Source organism: Crocuta crocuta, unplaced genomic scaffold, assembly GCF_008692635.1.
Source record: "Crocuta crocuta isolate KB4526 unplaced genomic scaffold, BGI_CrCroc_1.0 scaffold222, whole genome shotgun sequence".
Taxonomy (NCBI): domain Eukaryota; kingdom Metazoa; phylum Chordata; class Mammalia; order Carnivora; family Hyaenidae; genus Crocuta; species Crocuta crocuta.
Window position 1 is genome coordinate 2,613,340 of NW_027528806.1, and position 18,369 is coordinate 2,631,708.

General features: G+C 39.7%; 1 protein-coding gene and 1 non-coding gene across 7 annotated transcripts in view; both read left to right on the plus strand.

Annotated features, from left to right (window-relative positions):
* Window positions 1-18,369, plus strand: part of DROSHA (drosha ribonuclease III) — a 125,881-nt gene that overhangs the window by 545 nt on the left and 106,967 nt on the right. For 3 of the 6 annotated variants that reach the window (XM_077755843.1, XM_077755845.1, XM_077755844.1), the window contains exons 2-8: window positions 678-807; window positions 1,963-2,028; window positions 3,020-3,853; window positions 8,277-8,369; window positions 14,320-14,430; window positions 14,658-14,889; window positions 18,125-18,266. In XM_077755843.1, the coding sequence (XP_077611969.1) occupies window positions 2,009-2,028; window positions 3,020-3,853; window positions 8,277-8,369; window positions 14,320-14,430; window positions 14,658-14,889; window positions 18,125-18,266 (1,432 nt within the window). In that variant the 5' untranslated portion in view covers window positions 678-807; window positions 1,963-2,008. The remainder of the gene's footprint in view (window positions 1-677; window positions 808-1,962; window positions 2,029-3,019; window positions 3,854-8,276; window positions 8,370-14,319; window positions 14,431-14,657; window positions 14,890-18,124; window positions 18,267-18,369) is intronic. The other 3 variants (XM_077755847.1, XM_077755846.1, XM_077755848.1) reach the window with 3 other exon arrangements.
* LOC144224743 (small nucleolar RNA SNORA29) lies at window positions 10,002-10,141 on the plus strand. The gene has a single exon (XR_013333129.1). It is a non-coding gene; the product is annotated as a small nucleolar RNA SNORA29 (small nucleolar RNA).

An 18,369-nucleotide genomic window follows, 5' to 3' on the forward strand; every position in this document is an offset into this window, starting at 1 on the left:
GTTCTTAATAACGTAGTAGTTGCACCCTTTGCAACTCTTGGAACATAGGCTGATGTTCCTGGACCCTTTAACCGTACAAAACAGTTCCCCCAGTTTCCCTGCTTCCAAACAGCGGCCTAGGAGTAGACCTACGCAGAAAATAATTACTTTTCCAGTTGCAGTGAGTTCCTTGAACTTTTGAAGTAAAATTTGCATCCGTAAAATAGCCTGACTATGCCTTTAATATGTCAGTTTTATAATTAGCGTTTTCAGATATTCTTTGTATAGAAACATCCAGGAGGATCTAATCCTGAAAGTTTAACTCTTACACACCGTACAAGAATGTTAGTATTCCTGTTTCCCACCTCTAGGTTCAGCACTCCTTTGTATTCCCCTAGACGCTGTGTTGAACCCTTTTCTCTTGTTTATTGCCGTATTTAAAAAAACGTATTTGTAAGTGGATTCAGAGGTTGAGTCTTGCAGGCTGTGTGTCTTACTCAACTTTGAGTCCACGAGGCCTGTGACATGTATAAGCTCATTGAATGTTGCATGAATCAGTGAACAAGTCCGCTCTTTGTCTGGTTTTGATAATGTAAATCTGCCTTGGATATATGTGAAAGGGAAATGTATGGTAGCAACATAGAAACGTATGCCGTTGGTGAGATAGTAAACATTTACTGACCATCGATTGTGTCTAGGATGTTCTGCCAGGAGGAGCTGTGAAGGATACAAAAATGGCTATGAATCAACCCATGTCCTCAAGGAGCTAATAACCTGGTGGAGAAGTTAGAAATGTGCACACATGACTGTAATATGAGGCAGTCTCTGGTAAGTGCTGTAAAAGGACTAAGCACAGACTAAGCAATGGAAGTCTAGAGGGAATGGAATTATTTTCTAAAGGGAACTAGGAAAGGGTTCACAGAAGAGGTGGCATTTGTAGGTAGATGAAAATTCAGTGGGCAGATTAATAGAGTAGGGGATTTTGGAAGAGGGGTAACAAAGAACAGGCTGGGTGATAGCACTTGGTATGTTAAGCACCTGGAGAAATCTGGGATGAAGGGCGCTTTATGGGAAGGTAATGGAGGATAAGCCTGGAAGAAGTTAGGTCCAGGTTGTAAAGGGCCTTAAATGCCAGACTTGGAGTTTGAATCTGATTCCGTTGGCCATGAATCTTGCCAGCCTGCGGTGGCAAGATCAACTGTGTAGGTCCTAGGTTTATTGCGAAGGTCTTAGACTGAATAATAATCATGAATCAGATGTTATTTGGTGTCTACTAGTTGTTTTTTTTTCCATTTTTATTTATTTATTTCTAGGAGAGAGAGAGAGACAGCGTGAGCAGGGGAGGGTCAGAGAGAGAGGGAGTCACAGACTGAAACAGGCTCCAGGCTCTGAGCTGGCAGTCAGCACAGAGCCCAACGCGGGGCTCGAACCCGTGAACCGCGAGATCATGACCTGAGCGAAAGTCGGACGCTTAACCGACTAAGCCACCCAGGCGCCCCAGGTGTCTACTAGTTCTTAACCACAGTGACTGGTACGGCTAGATAATCAAATTATTTTCGTGAGCCTTTTGTAAATCTACTTTAAGCCTATTGGTAAAACTTTTAGATAGACGTCAGGAAGATGCTTCTACATTAAAGTTTTTTGCACTTAATATTTATTTGAGTTTTTAAAACATTTTGCTGAAGCTTAAGTATTTGGAAAGTCGTTCATGTTCACAGAATTCTTCAGTGGAAAGAGCCGAGGATGAAATCCAGGATAACTGTTGTGTTATAAGGTTATAGTTATGTTTGAATTTGATTGCTAGTCTCATTGTGATAAGGATATCTTAAAAGTTACTTGGAAACTTTAATTCGGGGGAACATACTCCTAATTTTGTTAGTATGCTAAGTGCATTAGGGAGTGCAAAATTAGTGTTAAGATAATTGTGGATGTTAGCAGTTTGGGAAACATTTTTATGTCTGTTTTATTCTTTCTCTTCTCTAGAGTTTATATTCTCTGTGGAAGATGTGACGTATCCAGACAGTACGTCATGATGCAAGGCAATACGTGGTGAGTGGTGTGACAGTCACGGCAGGGGATTTGGAGGAATAGAGAGAAGAGAAACGCTGCCCTAGAGAGTGGGAAGGATTTAGATATGTGGGGAGAGGAGGAAATGTGTTCACATGGGTCATGTACACGGTTAGGAACTTAGACTGGAGCCCTGCCCTGACGCAGCTTATAATTCTGAGGTGCAGGCAAACGCAAAAGGTGGAATTAGTTGTGAATTGTAATTAAAGGACCTGCCAAGAAGAAGCACCGAGTGTGAGAGCGGGGAACCGGACAAAGGCCTGGTAGGTGGTAATAGTGATTGTAGAAAGTGCGGCAGTGGCGTTATTATTATAGCCAGGGGAGAAACAATGGTGTGAAGTGGATGAACTCAGGAAGTGTTTATGAAGCAGAAATGATAGGAATTTAAAATAAGTTTTTGGCTAAAGGGGATAAGGGAGGAAAAGTTGTCAGATAATTCCCTGGCGCATAACTTGAAGAACAATACATATTATTATCTATTGAGATAGGAAACACTAAAAGAGGAGCTGGTGGTATTGTCTTGGAGGGAAGGTCATTAATTCCTTTTAGGACATGTTATGTTGAATTTGCAGTCTCTGCTGAGTGTGGAGGAAGGTAAAGACAGGAAGATAGTGGCGCAGGTGGAGGAAGTGTGGGGTGTGTGGGTGGGATGGCAGGCAAGGATCAGACTTCTAGGGAGCCTGAGCAAGGACATAATAGCAGATGGTTAAACAGCGGTATGTTGAGTTGACCATTCTCGAGGAACAGCTTTAGAGAGTGACGGAGTCCGGGGACTGAGACTGGGGAAAAGGAGTTTATTGGCCTTGAGGACTCTTGAGGTATTACAGAGAGCTCAGCGTTAGATGGGTGGAATCTTCTCGTGGCTGAAGGGGTCTGTTAGTTGCTCTTGAAGATGGTTAGGCATTTGTGAAACCTGGTTTATGGTAAGTTTTGGTTCTTCTTCCCTTTTCTCTTTTTCTTTCCTCCCACAAAGTCATAGAATGTCATTCCACCCAGGACGAGGGTGTCCCCGAGGGCGAGGAGGACATGGAGCCAGACCCTCAGCCCCAGCCTTCAGGCCCCAAAATCTGAGACTCCTTCACCCTCAGCAGCCTCCTGTGCAATATCAATATGAACCTCCAAGTGCCCCATCCACCACTTTCTCGAACTCTCCAGCCCCCAGTTTTCTGCCTCCACGACCAGACTTTGTACCCTTCCCTCCACCCATGCCTCCATCAGCCCAAGGCCCTCTTCCCCCCTGTCCTATTCGGCCCCCCTTCCCCAACCACCAGATGAGGCCCCCCTTCCCAGTGCCTCCCTGTTTTCCTCCTATGCCACCTCCGATGCCCTGTCCTAATAACCCCCCAGTCCCTGGAGCACCTCCTGGACAAGGCACTTTCCCCTTCATGATGCCCCCTCCTTCCATGCCCCATCCCCCACCACCTCCGGTCATGCCACAGCAGGTCAATTATCAGTACCCTCCAGGATACTCACACCATAATTTTCCACCTCCCAATTTTAATAGCTTCCAGAACAACCCCAGTTCATTCCCACCCAGTGCTAATAACAGCAGTAGTCCTCATTTTAGGCACCTCCCTCCGTACCCACTCCCAAAAGCTCCCAGTGAGAGAAGGTCCCCAGAAAGGCTGAAGCACTACGAGGATCACAGGCACCGGGATCACAGTCATGGGCGAGGTGAGCGGCATCGGTCCCTAGATCGGCGGGAACGAGGCCGAAGTCCTGACAGGAGAAGACAAGATAGTCGCTACAGATCAGATTATGACCGAGGGAGGACGCCATCGCGCCACCGGAGCTATGAGCGGAGCAGGTAAAGCACATGCGTGTTTTTAATGAGCTGCAGCGGTCCAGTCACGGGCCTTTTGGGTTTCTCAGCAAACCAGGCCAAAAAGGTCCAACAGTGCATTTTGATTTATACAGGGAAGAATGCATGTTTTGGGCTTTTTTTTTTTTTTTAATGTTTTATTTATTTCTAGGAGAGAGAGAGACAGCGGGAGAGACAACTGACAAGTAATGTCAGAAAAAGCCACCTTTGAAAAGCATTTCAAAATTATCAGTGTAGATTCATTTCAATGAGTGTAAGCTGATTACTTTGCATCATACAGCTGTCGTTTTAATGGTGACCTAATGAAAGTTCATGTATTATCTTTTCGTGTGTTATTTGCATTATCATATTTACTTTTGTTTAGTACGATCACCATATCAGCTTACAGCACCTGAGTTCTTTTGGAATTGATCTGTGTATGTTATCAATTGGAATCAGACTAGTTAAGCAGAACTTGCTGACTGGTTTTTAGGATAAATGCGAGTTTATTGTACGTAATTGCCTTCCTGCTTTGTTTCCTTGTAAAGTGCGATGACATTGGTTACACATCAAAGTTTTAAAAATAGCTTTAAACCTGTTTTGTTGCATTGAAATGTATTCATAGTGAAGAAAGTTATGTTTTAAAAATACTGTTTCATTCTAGATTACATCTTTTTCAAAAGATCAAATACATACATATACAAGGAAGTAAGGTTTCCAGCAGCTATTTCTTTTTTGTTTAAAAAAATTTTTTTTAATGTTTATTTTTGAGAAACATAGAGCATGAGCAGCAGAGGGGGAGTTAGGGAGGGAGACACAGAACTCATAGTAGGCTACAGGCTCTGCGCTGTCAGCACAGAGCCTGACATGGGGCTCAAACCCATGAACTGTGAGATCATGACCTGAGCCGAAGTCAGATGTTTAACTGACTGAGCCCCTCAGGTGTCCCTCCAGCAGACATTTCTAAACTGTGATTTGTAGATGGGCTTATAGAAATGCTCTGAAATTAATATGCAGAATTTTATGTGTATGCATGTTTTTCTGTAAGTAAATTGGTAGCTTACAGCAGACTCTCAAGAGGTGGTGTGAGTCTATTTCTCCAGAAGTCTAAGAACCATTGGTGTAGAGGGAAAAATAAAAATATGTAGGTAACAATCATACCAAATAATTTGTACCTTCAACAAAGTCTTTGTGTGATTGAAGTTTTCCGGAGGTCGAGCTAGTAGTGGTGCTTCTCTTTCTGCCCCTTGTGGTGTGTTTATCTTCATTGTCCTGTGGAACTTCTGTGCTAAAAATGCTCGAGCTCCCCAAGGCCTGTACGTGGATCTGTAGAGAGCTGGCGTTAGGTCCCGTGGCATCAGCTCGCTTCTCGGTTTCCATGTTCTCGTGGCTGTTGGTTTGATTTTGACTGGACATTTTGCCAATAAGTGCTGGTGGTCATTCTCAGTCCTGAAGGGAGTGACAAATGCTTGGAAGGTTGGAAGGAAAATGTGTTGTTTCCTCTCCTTGACGCCCAGTGGAGGATAGAAGGGAACTTGTTTCCTTCAGGGATGGCTGATTTCTGGTGGGCCCGAGTTGACTGAGAGTTGGCAGACTTTAAAAAATCTTTTCAGCATGAATTGTGTCTCTGGTCAATTTTGTCTGTAATTATTCTATGATAGACTAATTGGCAGAGGCTGTGATAGTTTATTTTATAATTTTGTGATTATAAAGTCACAAAAATCTAACAAACACTTAAAAGTGTTTGTTAATCATTTTCCTCAGACTTTAAAGTGATTGTTAATAATCCTTTTTCTGGGGACACACTTTGTTGCAAACCTTAGCATTCTAGAAGGCACTTTTTTCATTTTGGGGTGCTGAAATTAGAGGAGTTTTTAGGGTTCTGCTGTAAAACATTCTGTAAAATTCTCCCGTAAAAAAAAAATTCTTGCATCAGGTTTTAATTTGGAGCTAAGTATTTGTGTGAAGAAACTCATGCCCTGTCAACTGAGGATCTCTGTCAGTACGTGAAGTGAAGTGCTGAGAATGACCACCAAACTTGGCTATCCTAAACCATAACTCCTTTACTATGAAGCACCTATTTAGGCAGTTAGCTCATTTTTCTAAATGGCCTTTATATTTATGTCAGTGTTATTTCGTAATGTCTTGGGGGTGTTTGTCCTGGAGCTGCCTTAGTGTCATGGCCACATTATAACCAGCTCCCTTTGAGGTCTTAGGTAGAGTGCCAGTCCCCTGTCTGATATGGAATGGTTCTGTGGAACAAAAATGGGGTGTGTGAAGTATATTGGAGAAAAACAAACCTTGACAAATTTGTGCATTAAATTGTGTCAAGTTTATGCAAATACTATAGTCTGTCCTCTTACTTCTTAGGATAAGTCAGTCTATCCTTTTTCAGATTCCGTCTTTTTCTTCTCCTCCAAAATGTGGTTGAGTAATAATTACAAGCTTGTTTTAGGACAAACTGTTTCTAGAGGAAGTTTGTGAAGAAGTGGGTCTATGTATTTGCTATCATGAAAGAATAAGGTTTCTCTGGGAAACGGGCAAGGAAACAGCCACAGAGGCAGTGCACCTGAGCATGCAGCTTTGCAGTGTGGTAGGACTGTGCAGTGGTGATGTTCAAGCACAGTAATCCCCGGAGTCGTCCTGGGAGTACAGTGTGTGGCCACTGGAGAGCTAGTATTATACACCTTATATATCTCAGTGTCTGCCGTCAAGGAAGAGTCTTTAGAGGAGTAACCCAAACATTGTTTTCCTTGCTTTAACATGGGTTCATTATATAGCGTTACTAATGTGGTTTATATCCATAATGGCCTTTTCGGTTCACACCAACTCAGAGGTAGCAATCAGCACCAGAGGTATTCTCCTCAAATGCAAAATTCTGTTGCCTAGATGTTAAAATACAAACAAAAATCAAGAGTGTCCTTTCAATAGAGTTTTATTTGGAAATTATTATTGGCAATTATTCCTCTCAGCTGCCATGCCAGTACACATTACATCATACCTGTTGTGTGGTACCACTCACTGGTTGGGATTTTATTGCTTAAAAGTAAACTATAACTTTATTTTTTAAGTGACCTCTGCATGCAGTGTGGGGCTTAAACTTACAACCCCGAGATCAGATCAGGAGTTGTACACCCTACCCAGTGAGGCTGCCAGGTGCCCCAGTGAACTGTAATTTTAGAAGTATATCAGATAAAGAACCCCAAGCTCTGGCCGATTTATTTTAGACAGCTGGTGTCTCCCTGAGGCTTAGGTATATGTTAAAATTATTATTCAAAGGAATTTTTCTTGAGGAGGGGTTGACCCTTAAATGAAAAAATGTTTTCTGTTTTAATATCTAAGTAGTTACATTTCTCAATCAGTTTTTGTAAGTTGTGATTTTTGGTATATGTACATTTCTTCTATCTGGCTGTAGGTTGGGAGATGGTTTTGATTTCAGACATTTTTATAGTCGTCTTGCTGGACTCAGGCTAATACAACTTTTTTTTTCCATGCTGGGATGGGGTGGTTATTTCCTTTAGATTTAGTTCTGTTTCACACACAGTGGAGTCCCAATTATGTTCAAGATCTTCATTGTACTAATTAAACAGACTCAGACATTATTATTGTTATTATTAAATTACCATTTTACATTGAAAGGTTTTAAAATCCCTTATTCTGTTTTACATTGTGTAAACTCAGTGTCTCCATTTAGAGTTGTTTCCAGAGGAAAACAGTATCTAAAGGTAAAGTGACCTACAGTCTCATGGCAGTTAATGATATGTAGAACTATAACTCAGGCCTTTTTTAAAAAAATATATTTTTATTTATTTTTGAGAGAGCGAGCGACGAGCATGCGCACGCGTTAGGAAGGAGCAGAGAGAGAGGGAGACAGAGGTTCCAAAGAGGGATCTGCGCTGACTGCAGAGCTCCCGATCTGGGCTCCAACTCACGAACCACAAGATCATGAGCTGAGCCAAAGTCAGATGCTTAACCTACTGAGCCACTCAGGCTCCCTGAGAGTTTAGAACCTTAGCTTAATTGTTACTATAAAAGCTTTAATATACATTTATTTGATGTATGAAATTTAGAGTTTTCTAGCAATCACTAGGTAGTAGAGTTCTTTAAAGTTTTCCCTGTAGGTTAAATAACCAAGGATTGGCTGGCTGGAAGGTCTGGAGAGAAGATTATGATAAATCCCTCTGTTGGTTAGCATCAAGTATGACTTCTTTCTTCAAAGAAAACAACACAAAATGTCCAAGTTAGTTAACTTCTGTAAAGCAAAAACTATCCTTTAATACATGATGAATAAAAATGTCCCATAGAGAATAGTGCCAGAAAAATTCTTAGGTGAGGTCCATTTATTTAGAAGATGAATTAATTCGGTGAAAAGAGATGGTGTTTTTGAGTCTTTCTGTTGAAAACAGCTCTGTGTATTAATTCCTTTAAGAGAGCGGGAACGGGAGAGACACAGGCACCGGGACAGCCGAAGATCACCATCTCTGGAAAGGTCCTACAAAAAAGAGTATAAGAGATCTGGAAGGTAAGCAAGGAGTTGACTGAAAGAAGTCATAGGATTCTCTCCTTGAATTTAGGTTTTGTGCTTATGCAAGTATCACCAAGTCTTCAAAATAGCCTAAGAGTCTGTCCAAAATGCCCTATGAAAAGCTAAAACAGCCAGTAACTTAAAAACCTTTACTTTCAAGATGGATTATTGGACAAGGAAAATTTTGATAAATTTCCAAAAATTAGAAATTATACAGGCTGCTTTTTCTGACCTCAGTTGCTGTAGAACTGTATATATGTTAATAATTCAAGGCTTGTTTGTTTTTTTTTTTTTTTTGAGAGAGAGGGAGAGGGTGAGCAGGGGAGGGGCAGAGAGGGAGAGAATCCCAAGCAGGCTCTGTGCTATCAGTGCAGAGCCTGACACAGGACTTGAACCTATGAACTCCCGTGAGATCATGACCTGAGCTAAAATCAAGAGTTGGATGTTCAGCCAACTGAGTCACCCAGGCACTCCAGTAATTCAGAGCTTTAAAAAAAACCTTGGAAATTCATAATTATCCTCTCAAATTTACTTGTTTCAGGAAAAAAAGAGTAAAACTGCAGTCATACTTTATTTAGAAGAATGACATTGATGTTGTAAACCAAAACTTACAGGGTGTAACCAGTTCAATATCAAGAGGTAAAACTCATGGTCTTATGTAATGGTAATTAAAAACAGCACTCTGGAATCTGACAGGTTTGAGGTCAGTTATTCTCCCAACTTTGACATTGGGCAGAGTTCTCTAACCTTTTTTAGCCTCAGTGTCTTTGTCTAAAATAAAGAGCAGTTTTACTTGCCTTTTTGCAAAATAAGGAGTCAATGAGAGAATAGATGTAAAAACACTTAGAACTGGGTCCAAAGTTAGTGCCAAATGAATGGTAACTAAATATCTATATATAAGATTATATTAATATATATAAATATGTATATGTAATTATTGTCTGGTCACTTGGCTCTACAAATTGGTAGAGTATAAGAAAAACGGAAAAGCATTTAAAGATAAAAGAAATTAGTAAAATAGCAAAAAGAGCTATAGCAATATAACAATATTTGAAAGTAAATGCAAGACTTTGAAAGGTCATATAACTTAAAAATGGCAAATCTAAAAAAGAAAAACATGCATTCGATTAGGCATAAGAAAGAATGTATCATAAGAATGAAGGGGATTTAATAAGCATAATATGTTGGTAAAAGTACAGATACTGTATTTATAAAATTTAAAAACTTGGATGTGATGAGATGATTTCTATGAAAACAAAAATTATAAACTTCACATAAGAAACAAAGTTTTAATAGGCCAATAGCTATGGAAAAAATGGAAACAGTTGGATTTGTACCACTTCCAAAAATGTTTTAAATTGTTCTAGAACAGTGATGAAGATGGAAGGGTAAACAGATGTCAAAACCTAACTCAGTGTAGAAAACTATAAAACTATCTCATGAATATGGATATGAAACTTTTCAGTAGCATGTTAAAATAACAGTTTATTCCGAGATTGCACGGATAAATAGGTTAGTATTAGGACATCTGTAATTAATTATTTGTGTCAAAATCTGCAGATTTATCTCTCTACCTGCCTATTAGGTATTTAAAATAGAACCAGCATCCTTTTATAAACAGAAAGTTTATTTCCCATTTGACTACCACATTTTCTCCCAATAATAGATTTTGGTGGCTGTGCTTATGGAATAGATTAAAATTGCCATAATCTGAAGAGGGAGAATTTATTTGTGTCCTCCTCCTATATGAAATGGCTGAACAGAAAATTGGAAAAAAAGAAAAAAAAAGAAATAAGTAGAAACTTTGGTAAATTAGGTATATAAGCAGACTTTTTTAACATGGTAGAGAATATTATGATGAACACGTCTGATACCATTTCGGAAGAGTCATAGTTAGTGTTGAAGCCTTACAGGCCTTCCAATACAGGTTAGAAAAAGGATTGAGGCTCGATTGCCTATCGCTGTCACCTAACATTGTGCAACTGAATCAAGAAGTGAATGAAAAACAGTGCTTTCTCGTGTGTGCAGGATATTGTACTGGTGTGAGTGAAACAGTCATTCATAAGAGTCCCACTTTATAGGAATGAGAAAGTTAAGTGCCATGAGAAGTGCTTTTGATAGAGCAATTACACGTTACCCTGGGAACACAACAATGAAAACTCAGTCTTGGATAGTGAGAGATATTGACATCTTACCATTTTTATAGTTGATACTTTAAGTGCGTATAGGGATGTATTAGGGGAGGGTATGATGGAGGGAGAGAAAAGAGCATGTGTGAAGGTTGCAGTGTGGACAAGTGGGTCAGAGAGGGTCAAGCCTGGAGCTTGGGAAGTCAGTTTAGACGGCTTTTGTAGTGATCTGTATAAGTGATTGTGCCTAGGTTAGCTCAGTGACAGTGGTAATGGGGAACAGTAGAGGTAATGAGAGGTGTTTGTGAGATTGAGTCAGTAGGATAACTGATGGTGAGGAAAGAGGAATCAGCACCTGAAATCTGGTGGCCCCCATTGGGGGCGGAGGGTGCTAAGAAAAATGCAAGGTGAGTACAGTTTGGGCATGTGGAGTTTGAGAATCTGTGGACAACCAAATGTTATTGTGCAGTAGTTAATTGGGTACACAGGTGTAAAGCCCAGAATAGAGATCCCAGCTGAAAATAGTAAATGTCATAAGTTAGATGAGATTAACTAGAGTTTTTCCTAAGGGTAGGAAAAAAAGCGAGGCACTGTGTTGGTAGATATTACTGAGGACCCATTTCAGGTTGGTGATTTTTAATGTAGAGTGCTGGAAAGAAACATCTTCAGTCTAGCAGCTTCTTCTTCTATGCCCAGTAGCTTGCGGGGAGGGCAGAAACTTGGATTCTGTGAGTTCCAACTAGTGCAGTGGAGAAGAAAATTAAAATCATAGATGTACATACTTTAAAGGAAAAGTTATCATAGCCTGTAGTATAGCTTATTATTAAGAAACAATTTGGATTTTGAAGTTTGGAGTGCCTGAGACACTTACCTAAAAAAGATGTTTTGTCCCTGGTTTGTAATTACCCTCTCAAAATGTTTAAAAAAAATATATTAATTGATATACACAACAGGTAACCCTGACCATCCGTCATTTAAGACACCTGCCTTAGAGGAATGGAGTGAAGTTGTTTTTGCCCGTGTTTCTTGACAATAATATAAACATTTCATGGCTTTTAGTATAGGTCAAAATGTCTGTATCAAACAACCATATCAGCATTTAACTACCACTTTAATAGCTTTGGATTATTGGGTAAGTGATGAAGTTTCTAATTCTGTTTCTTCTGTAGGAGAGGTTCATTTCTGCCTTATAGGATTCTTCTAAGGATTAAATGTGAGTGTCAGTAAAGTGCTTAGCAGAGCGTCAGGCTTGCAGTCAGCGCTAAAATAAACATACAAACAAAACAAGCCATACGAGTGGGAGCTAAGAGTTGCCATTATTAGCTAATGGTATAAGCAGGAAAATTCAAGAGGATCAGCTAAGAAACAGAGTAATTCACTGAAGTTGACAGTTGACCAAAATTAATATCCTTCCTAAATACCAGAAACACCTACTAAGAACATGTAACGGGAAAAAACTATAGATTCACTACAGAAATTTTAATTAAAATAAAATATCTTAATAAACTTAAAAAATATAGATCAGTATATTTTCAGTATACTGAAAAATATAGATCAGTATATCAATGTAGCTGATGACAAGATGATGTAAATAAATGGAGGGCATGTAATATTCCCATAGTTGCAGGAGAAGACAGTGGTGTAAAAATACCAGTTTTATTCAAAATAATCTACAATATAATGTAGTATCAGCTGAACTATGGGTTTTAAAACTTTATAATGATTTAAAATAGAAATGAGAATAATGAAAAATAATGCAGGGATACTTGAGTGAAATTAAAATGTTCTATAACCATAATAATTAAAGCAATTTGATATGGGTATAAAATATTACAAATATCGAGCAATATTCAAGTATTTATAAAAATTTACATCTGTCATAAAATTGTTTCAAATCAGAGGAGAAACTGATGTGGGGACAATTGACAAGACATATGGAGGAAAAAACTGAAGTTAGATTTATGCCTTGTATCTTGGAGAGGTGGAATAAAAAAATTTAATGTTAAAAAGTAACTGAGGAAAATAGAAAATATTTAACTTTGGGACAAGAAAGGATTCCAAACTTAACAGTAAGGCAGGCAGCATAAACAAAAGATCTCTAGATTTGGCCCTATGAGTTATATGTAGCAATAGAATTAAAAGGAAAACAAAAAACTGAAAAGGGTTGCTTTACATTTGACAGAAGGGCAATTATCATTTTTTTTTAACGTTCATCTATTTTTGAGAGAGAGAGCATGCAGGGGAGTGGCAGAGAGAGAGAGAGAGAGAGAGAGACTGAGGATTTGAAGCTGGCTCTGTGCTGACAGCACTGAGCCCGATGTGGGTCTCGAACTCCTGAACCATGAGACCATGACCTGAGCCAAAGTTAGACACTCATCTGACTGAGCCACCCAGGCATCCCAGAAGGGCAGCTATCTTAATAAAAAAAATTTTTCAATAAATAAAAATGACTGTACTCCTAATTTTAACAATAGTGGCATAGCACATGACTGGGATATTCATAAGAAGTGAACATGAAACATTTCAGTAGTGCTAAAAAAAAAAATTGCAACTTAAATAAGACACTTCTTTCATCAGAGTGGCAGAGATTAAAAACAGGATGTGTGGAAATGAGAACTCGTGTATGACTTTGATTGTAGTCTAAACCAGTACTACCTTTCTATGGAGAAGCCTTAAAAAAGTACACATTCTTTGTGAAATAATTTGACAGGTGTGCAGAGAATCCAATTGTGTTCACAGAGGCATTGTTTATGATGGAAAAAAAAAGGTAACCTTAATGACTATGATCAGATTTGTTAAATTATGGCATACATGTATAAATTAATAATACATACCTATTAAAAGTGGTTCAGGAATGTATGCTTATTGAAGGGTATTCCTGATTTTCTTTTGGAAAGGGCAGGTTATAGATTTTTGTTATTGTTAAAATGTGTATATTTTCATGTATATATAGTCATATCTATATGTTTTAACACATTTGTGATGTACAGTTATTTCTTAGTGGTTTTATGATTTTGTTTTATTTCACTTAATGCTTTATTACTTTTCTACAGTGGGAGTATATACATTTTACTTTACAGTAACTTCTGGTAACAAAATGATTGTAATATTTAAAAATTTTATCAATAAGTAACCAATATATATAATTTTTCTAATTACCCACCCTTTCTCTCCCCTCCCCCTCTGTGTATACATGCTTACATACTCACACTTTCCCTGTCATGAAGTTAGAAGTTAGTGAGTGGTAGAGTTGATGAGAATAGTTAGTTTTTGGCTTTGATCCAGAAGTAAGCTTTCTTGGATAAGAGTGACTTTGTTAGTGTTGCTGCAGAGGATGCCAACATAACACCAATACAACAGTTACTCTCCTTGGCTAGATTCTCAGGGTGTGTATGGTTGCATTTAAATTTTTGGATCTCAAGTTAAAATCTATCCTTTAGGTTTTTCCCTCTAAACATATCCATAGGATGGGCACTTGCACTTATCAAACCCTACAAATTCAAGGAGATCAAGTTGTTTTTATCCCTTTTCAGTGAGTTAATATCAGTATTTGCAGGGATCAGAATTAGAGTGGTGTTTCAGTAAGTAGTTACCCAAGTAAGAGCTTCCAGAGAGATGGTTAGGGATGATATAACTGACTCTCTTTTAGATTATGGTCCTCTGGCTAAATTTATGGCCAAGTTGAGACTGTGTTTTGTGAAGCCTTTTTTTTTGCCCTTGGCAAAGCAAACTGTGAGGGATTCAAAGCTAGTACTCATTGCTGAGATTGTCCATATGTGGAGATTTTCAAATATTTCTGAAATATCTTTCTCTTCCAGGAGTTATGGTTTGCCGGTTGTCCCTGAACCTGCTGGATGCACACCAGAATTACCTGGGGAGATTATTAAAAATACAGATTCTTGGGCCCCACCCCCGGAGACTGTGAATCAGTAAGTAGATCTGGGGTAGGGCCTGGGAATTTGTATTTTTAAACAACTAACTTCAGGTGATTCTGATGCCACCAGACTAGTGTTTGGGAATCACTGGTTTAACAAAAGTAAATATGGTGATTTGGTACGGCATTTTTATTTTAGGTGAAAAATGAACAGCTGAAATAGAATAGTTTTACAACATAAGAACATTTTAAATAATTACCCTTCTTTGCCTCCTTTTAAAGTTGCTCCCCAAGTAGGGAGAAAAAGAGAGCTCGTTGGGAGGAAGAAAAAGACAGATGGAGTGACAGCCAGAGCTCTGGCAAAGAGAAGAATTATACCTCAATCAAGGAAAAAGAGCCAGAGGAGACACTGCCTGACAAAAATGAGGAGGAGGAAGAAGAACTTCTTAAGCCTGTGTGGATTCGATGCACCCACTCGGAAAATTACTACTCAAGTGACCCCATGGATCAGGTGGTAGGTCTGAGAAGCTATAGGCCAGGGTTTCTCAACTTTGGCCTCTTCGGTATTGAGAGTTGGGTAATTCTTTGCGGTGAGCGCCACCCTGGACGTTGTAAGATATTGAGCAGCATCTCTGGGTTCTGTGCACAGGATGCCAGTAGAGCCCCTCCCCCGTTGTGATCCCAAGGCTGTCTTCAGACATTGCCAAATGCCCTCCACCCCTCTCCCCAGTGGAGAATCACTGCTGTAGACCAAAGCTGTCTTCCACAACCAAAGACAAGAGTGCGGTAGATTAAAGTATCCCTTCATTCTGCATTTTTATAACACGGTTAGTCTTGATAATGGTGGTTTTCTAAGCTCTCACACATAACTGCTTTATGCGGTTTGTGGTTGTGTGTTTGTGTGTATATTTTCCCCCCAAAATGGGAAATAAGAAAGACTTTGAATTTGTCTCTTACAAGTCTGACCTTGACTGGGGATAACCACAGGAAGTTTCCCGTGTGTATTGGCTGGTCTTGTGGAATGGCAGGGATCGTCACCCTTCATGGGCTCCTGAGGGACTCTGTGTACATGCTGCCCAAGGGGAGGTTCCTGGGCTCCACGGCCCCTGTGGGGTCACATCTGCATTAGATTCCACGACTTCCTCCTTCGTGTGCTCATTTCTCTTTCCTTTTTTATCTTTTATCTCCATTTTATTTTTGGTCACTCTCTATTTAGTCTCTCTCTTTCTCCTGGTAGGTGTTAGGACTCCATCCCATTAATTTAGGCCTATTTGCCACAGGGTAGACACAGAGTAATGCTCATTGATTAGATGGATGAGTGAAGGGGTGATTGTCTAAAGGTCTGAGATGTGAGAGGTTGGAGATGTTAGATTTAGTGCATGGGGTTAGATAAGAGAGCATTCTGTGTGGAATTTTTTGGAAATAGCTTTTTACTTGGGCTCTTATCTATAGAGAACTTAAAAGTAGACTCTTATCTTTGGATAAGAAGAATTTGAGAAATCTAATGGTGCTGTGATATTTTACTTCATAAATTAGAGCAGGGTTTTAAGTCATGGTTCATGTGATACAGGAAACGGAAAGCTCATATGCTGAGCGTTTTATGGTGCAACTTTACTCATGCTTCTCGTATCTTAATTCTCAAAACAATCCTGAAAAGAAGGTATCTGTCGGTTAAGCATGTAGCTGTAAATAATAATACTTGACCAATTATGACTCAAATTATGAGCCAGATTTCTTTTTCTCAACAAGTTGTCCGGAAGGAAGTGGTGGCTGGTGTCCATTTAGTGTCCAACCCTCAGTGATGGCCAGGGGCCTAGGTTGCTACCTGCTGCTTTTGGAGCATCCACTGTGGGTTGCAGGGTGACTGCAGGCGTTATGTCCTTACACACTTCTGTCCAGACACAGGATGCAAGGGCTGTGTTGGGTGGGACCCAGAGCGTCCATGGATCTTTCCTTCATCCCTTCTCCAGAACTACATCATATGTCTTTCCCAGGGCTTCCTTTACCATCGGTGCCTTCATGGCTTACCATAGCACACGTTTGTTATCTCACAGCTCTGTAGGTCAAAAGTCAAACTTAGGTGTTGCTGGCTGAATCAGAGTGGCGGCAAGGCTGTGTTCCTCTCTGGAGAGACTGTTTTCTTGGCTCACTCAGGCTATAGGCAGAGCTCAGTTCTTGTGGCTATAGGATGGAGGTCCTTGCATCCCTGCTGGCAGATGAGGGCTGCTTTCAGCATCCTGAGGTCATGGGCATCCCTTGGCTCACAGGTCCCTTCCTTTATCTTCAAAACCAGTAGTACAGGTAGCATGTCTCTCGTGCTTTGAGTGTCTCCTGCCTCTCCTTCCCTTGCACCTCTGATTCCACTGGGAAAGGTTCTCTGCTTTTAAGGGCTCATACTAGATTGGGCCCACCCAGATAATCCAGGATAGTATCTTCTCAAATTCTGTAACCTGAGTCACATCTGCGAAGTTTTTTCTGCTACATCTTTGAGGGTCAGAGGGGGACTCTGGCTGAGCCCACTTTTCCTGAGACCAGGAATTCTCTACCCCAAATCTGAAGGGAATCATGATTCTTTTAGCAAAGAAGAAAGGGAGAATGGCTGCCATGGATATTATTCTTAAAATAAAATAGCAAAGTTGAAGACACTGAGGTTCAAAGAGTAAACAGACAGGTTTTTTTTCCCTTATATTTTTATGGGTGTATTAAAACTGGTGTAGAAGGAAGGCTAATAAACTATAAGCCCAACATTTGCCTTTGTGTTTTGTCATCTGGTGCACAGAGGTGGCAAGAATGTCAGCTGTCCTAGCATTCCCAGTGTCAGTAATGAGGTGAGGCTTTACAAAAGCAATTACCCTCTTTTGGGATAACTACAGATTTTATGATTTGGTTTAATTTGCTTTTTCTATCTGATACGTCTGGTCTTTACATTTTGGAAATTACCAAGTTGAAGAATATGGACATTTAAAGTGATTTCAGCCTGGGAAGAGAGAGTGAGGAAAAGTGGAGAGTTTCCTCTAGGAATGCATTATAGAATCCTGTATTTGTGGAGTGTGAGGTGTATGGGTGTGCGTGCTCGAGTGTGCATGCGTGTGTGTGTGTGTGTGTCTGTGTCTGTGTTCCTATATTTTAAAGGATGTATTTGTAAGGGGTAGGGGATATGTAAGATTTTTTTAAGAAAATTTTTTATTTGTGTGTAATTGACAATGTTACATTAATTTCAAGTGTTGAATCATGTGTAGTGATTCAACATCTTTATATGTTATGCTGTGTTCACAAGTGTCGTTACCATCTGTAACCATGCAATGCCAATGTCACCATTGCAGTGTCACTGACTGTATTTCCTATGCTCTGCCTTTTACTCCTATGACTTCTTCATTCCATAAGGATATTTATTTTTGATCATTGGGTTGATGTGGAAGATCAGTGATTTGAGTGTCAGCCAGCATGAGTTCTTGGTGTGTGGGGGTGTCATGATTTATTTTGTCATATCAAAAGGGCATAGGTGAATAGTTTTTATACTTCTTCAGAATGTGGGCAAGTACATTTTCCTGAGGGTTGTGTTAGCCATAAATGTTGTGTGTTATTCAGAACACCTTTGCCAGCATTGGCCATTTTGTTTTTAAATATTTGTTAAAATGAAGGAGATGGCCCTTTGCTGTTACAAATCCTTGATTATTTGTGAGGTCATATGTGTCTTTGATGTGGCTATCACTAATGTAGTTTTTAATATTATCCTTTGTTTTTCAAAGGGAGACTCTACTGTGGTTGGAACAAGTAGGCTCCGTGACTTATACGACAAATTTGAGGAAGAGCTGGGAAGCAGACAAGAAAAGGCCAAAGCCGCTAGACCTCCGTGGGAGCCTCCCAAGACAAAGCTAGATGAGGATTTGGGTGAGTTAGAACTTGCGAGACCAAGATCCTGTGCTCTTGTTATTGCTTAAACCTTGGCTTTGGGGATGTGTTCTTGAGAGTCGTCTACTGAAATTTCCTCTTT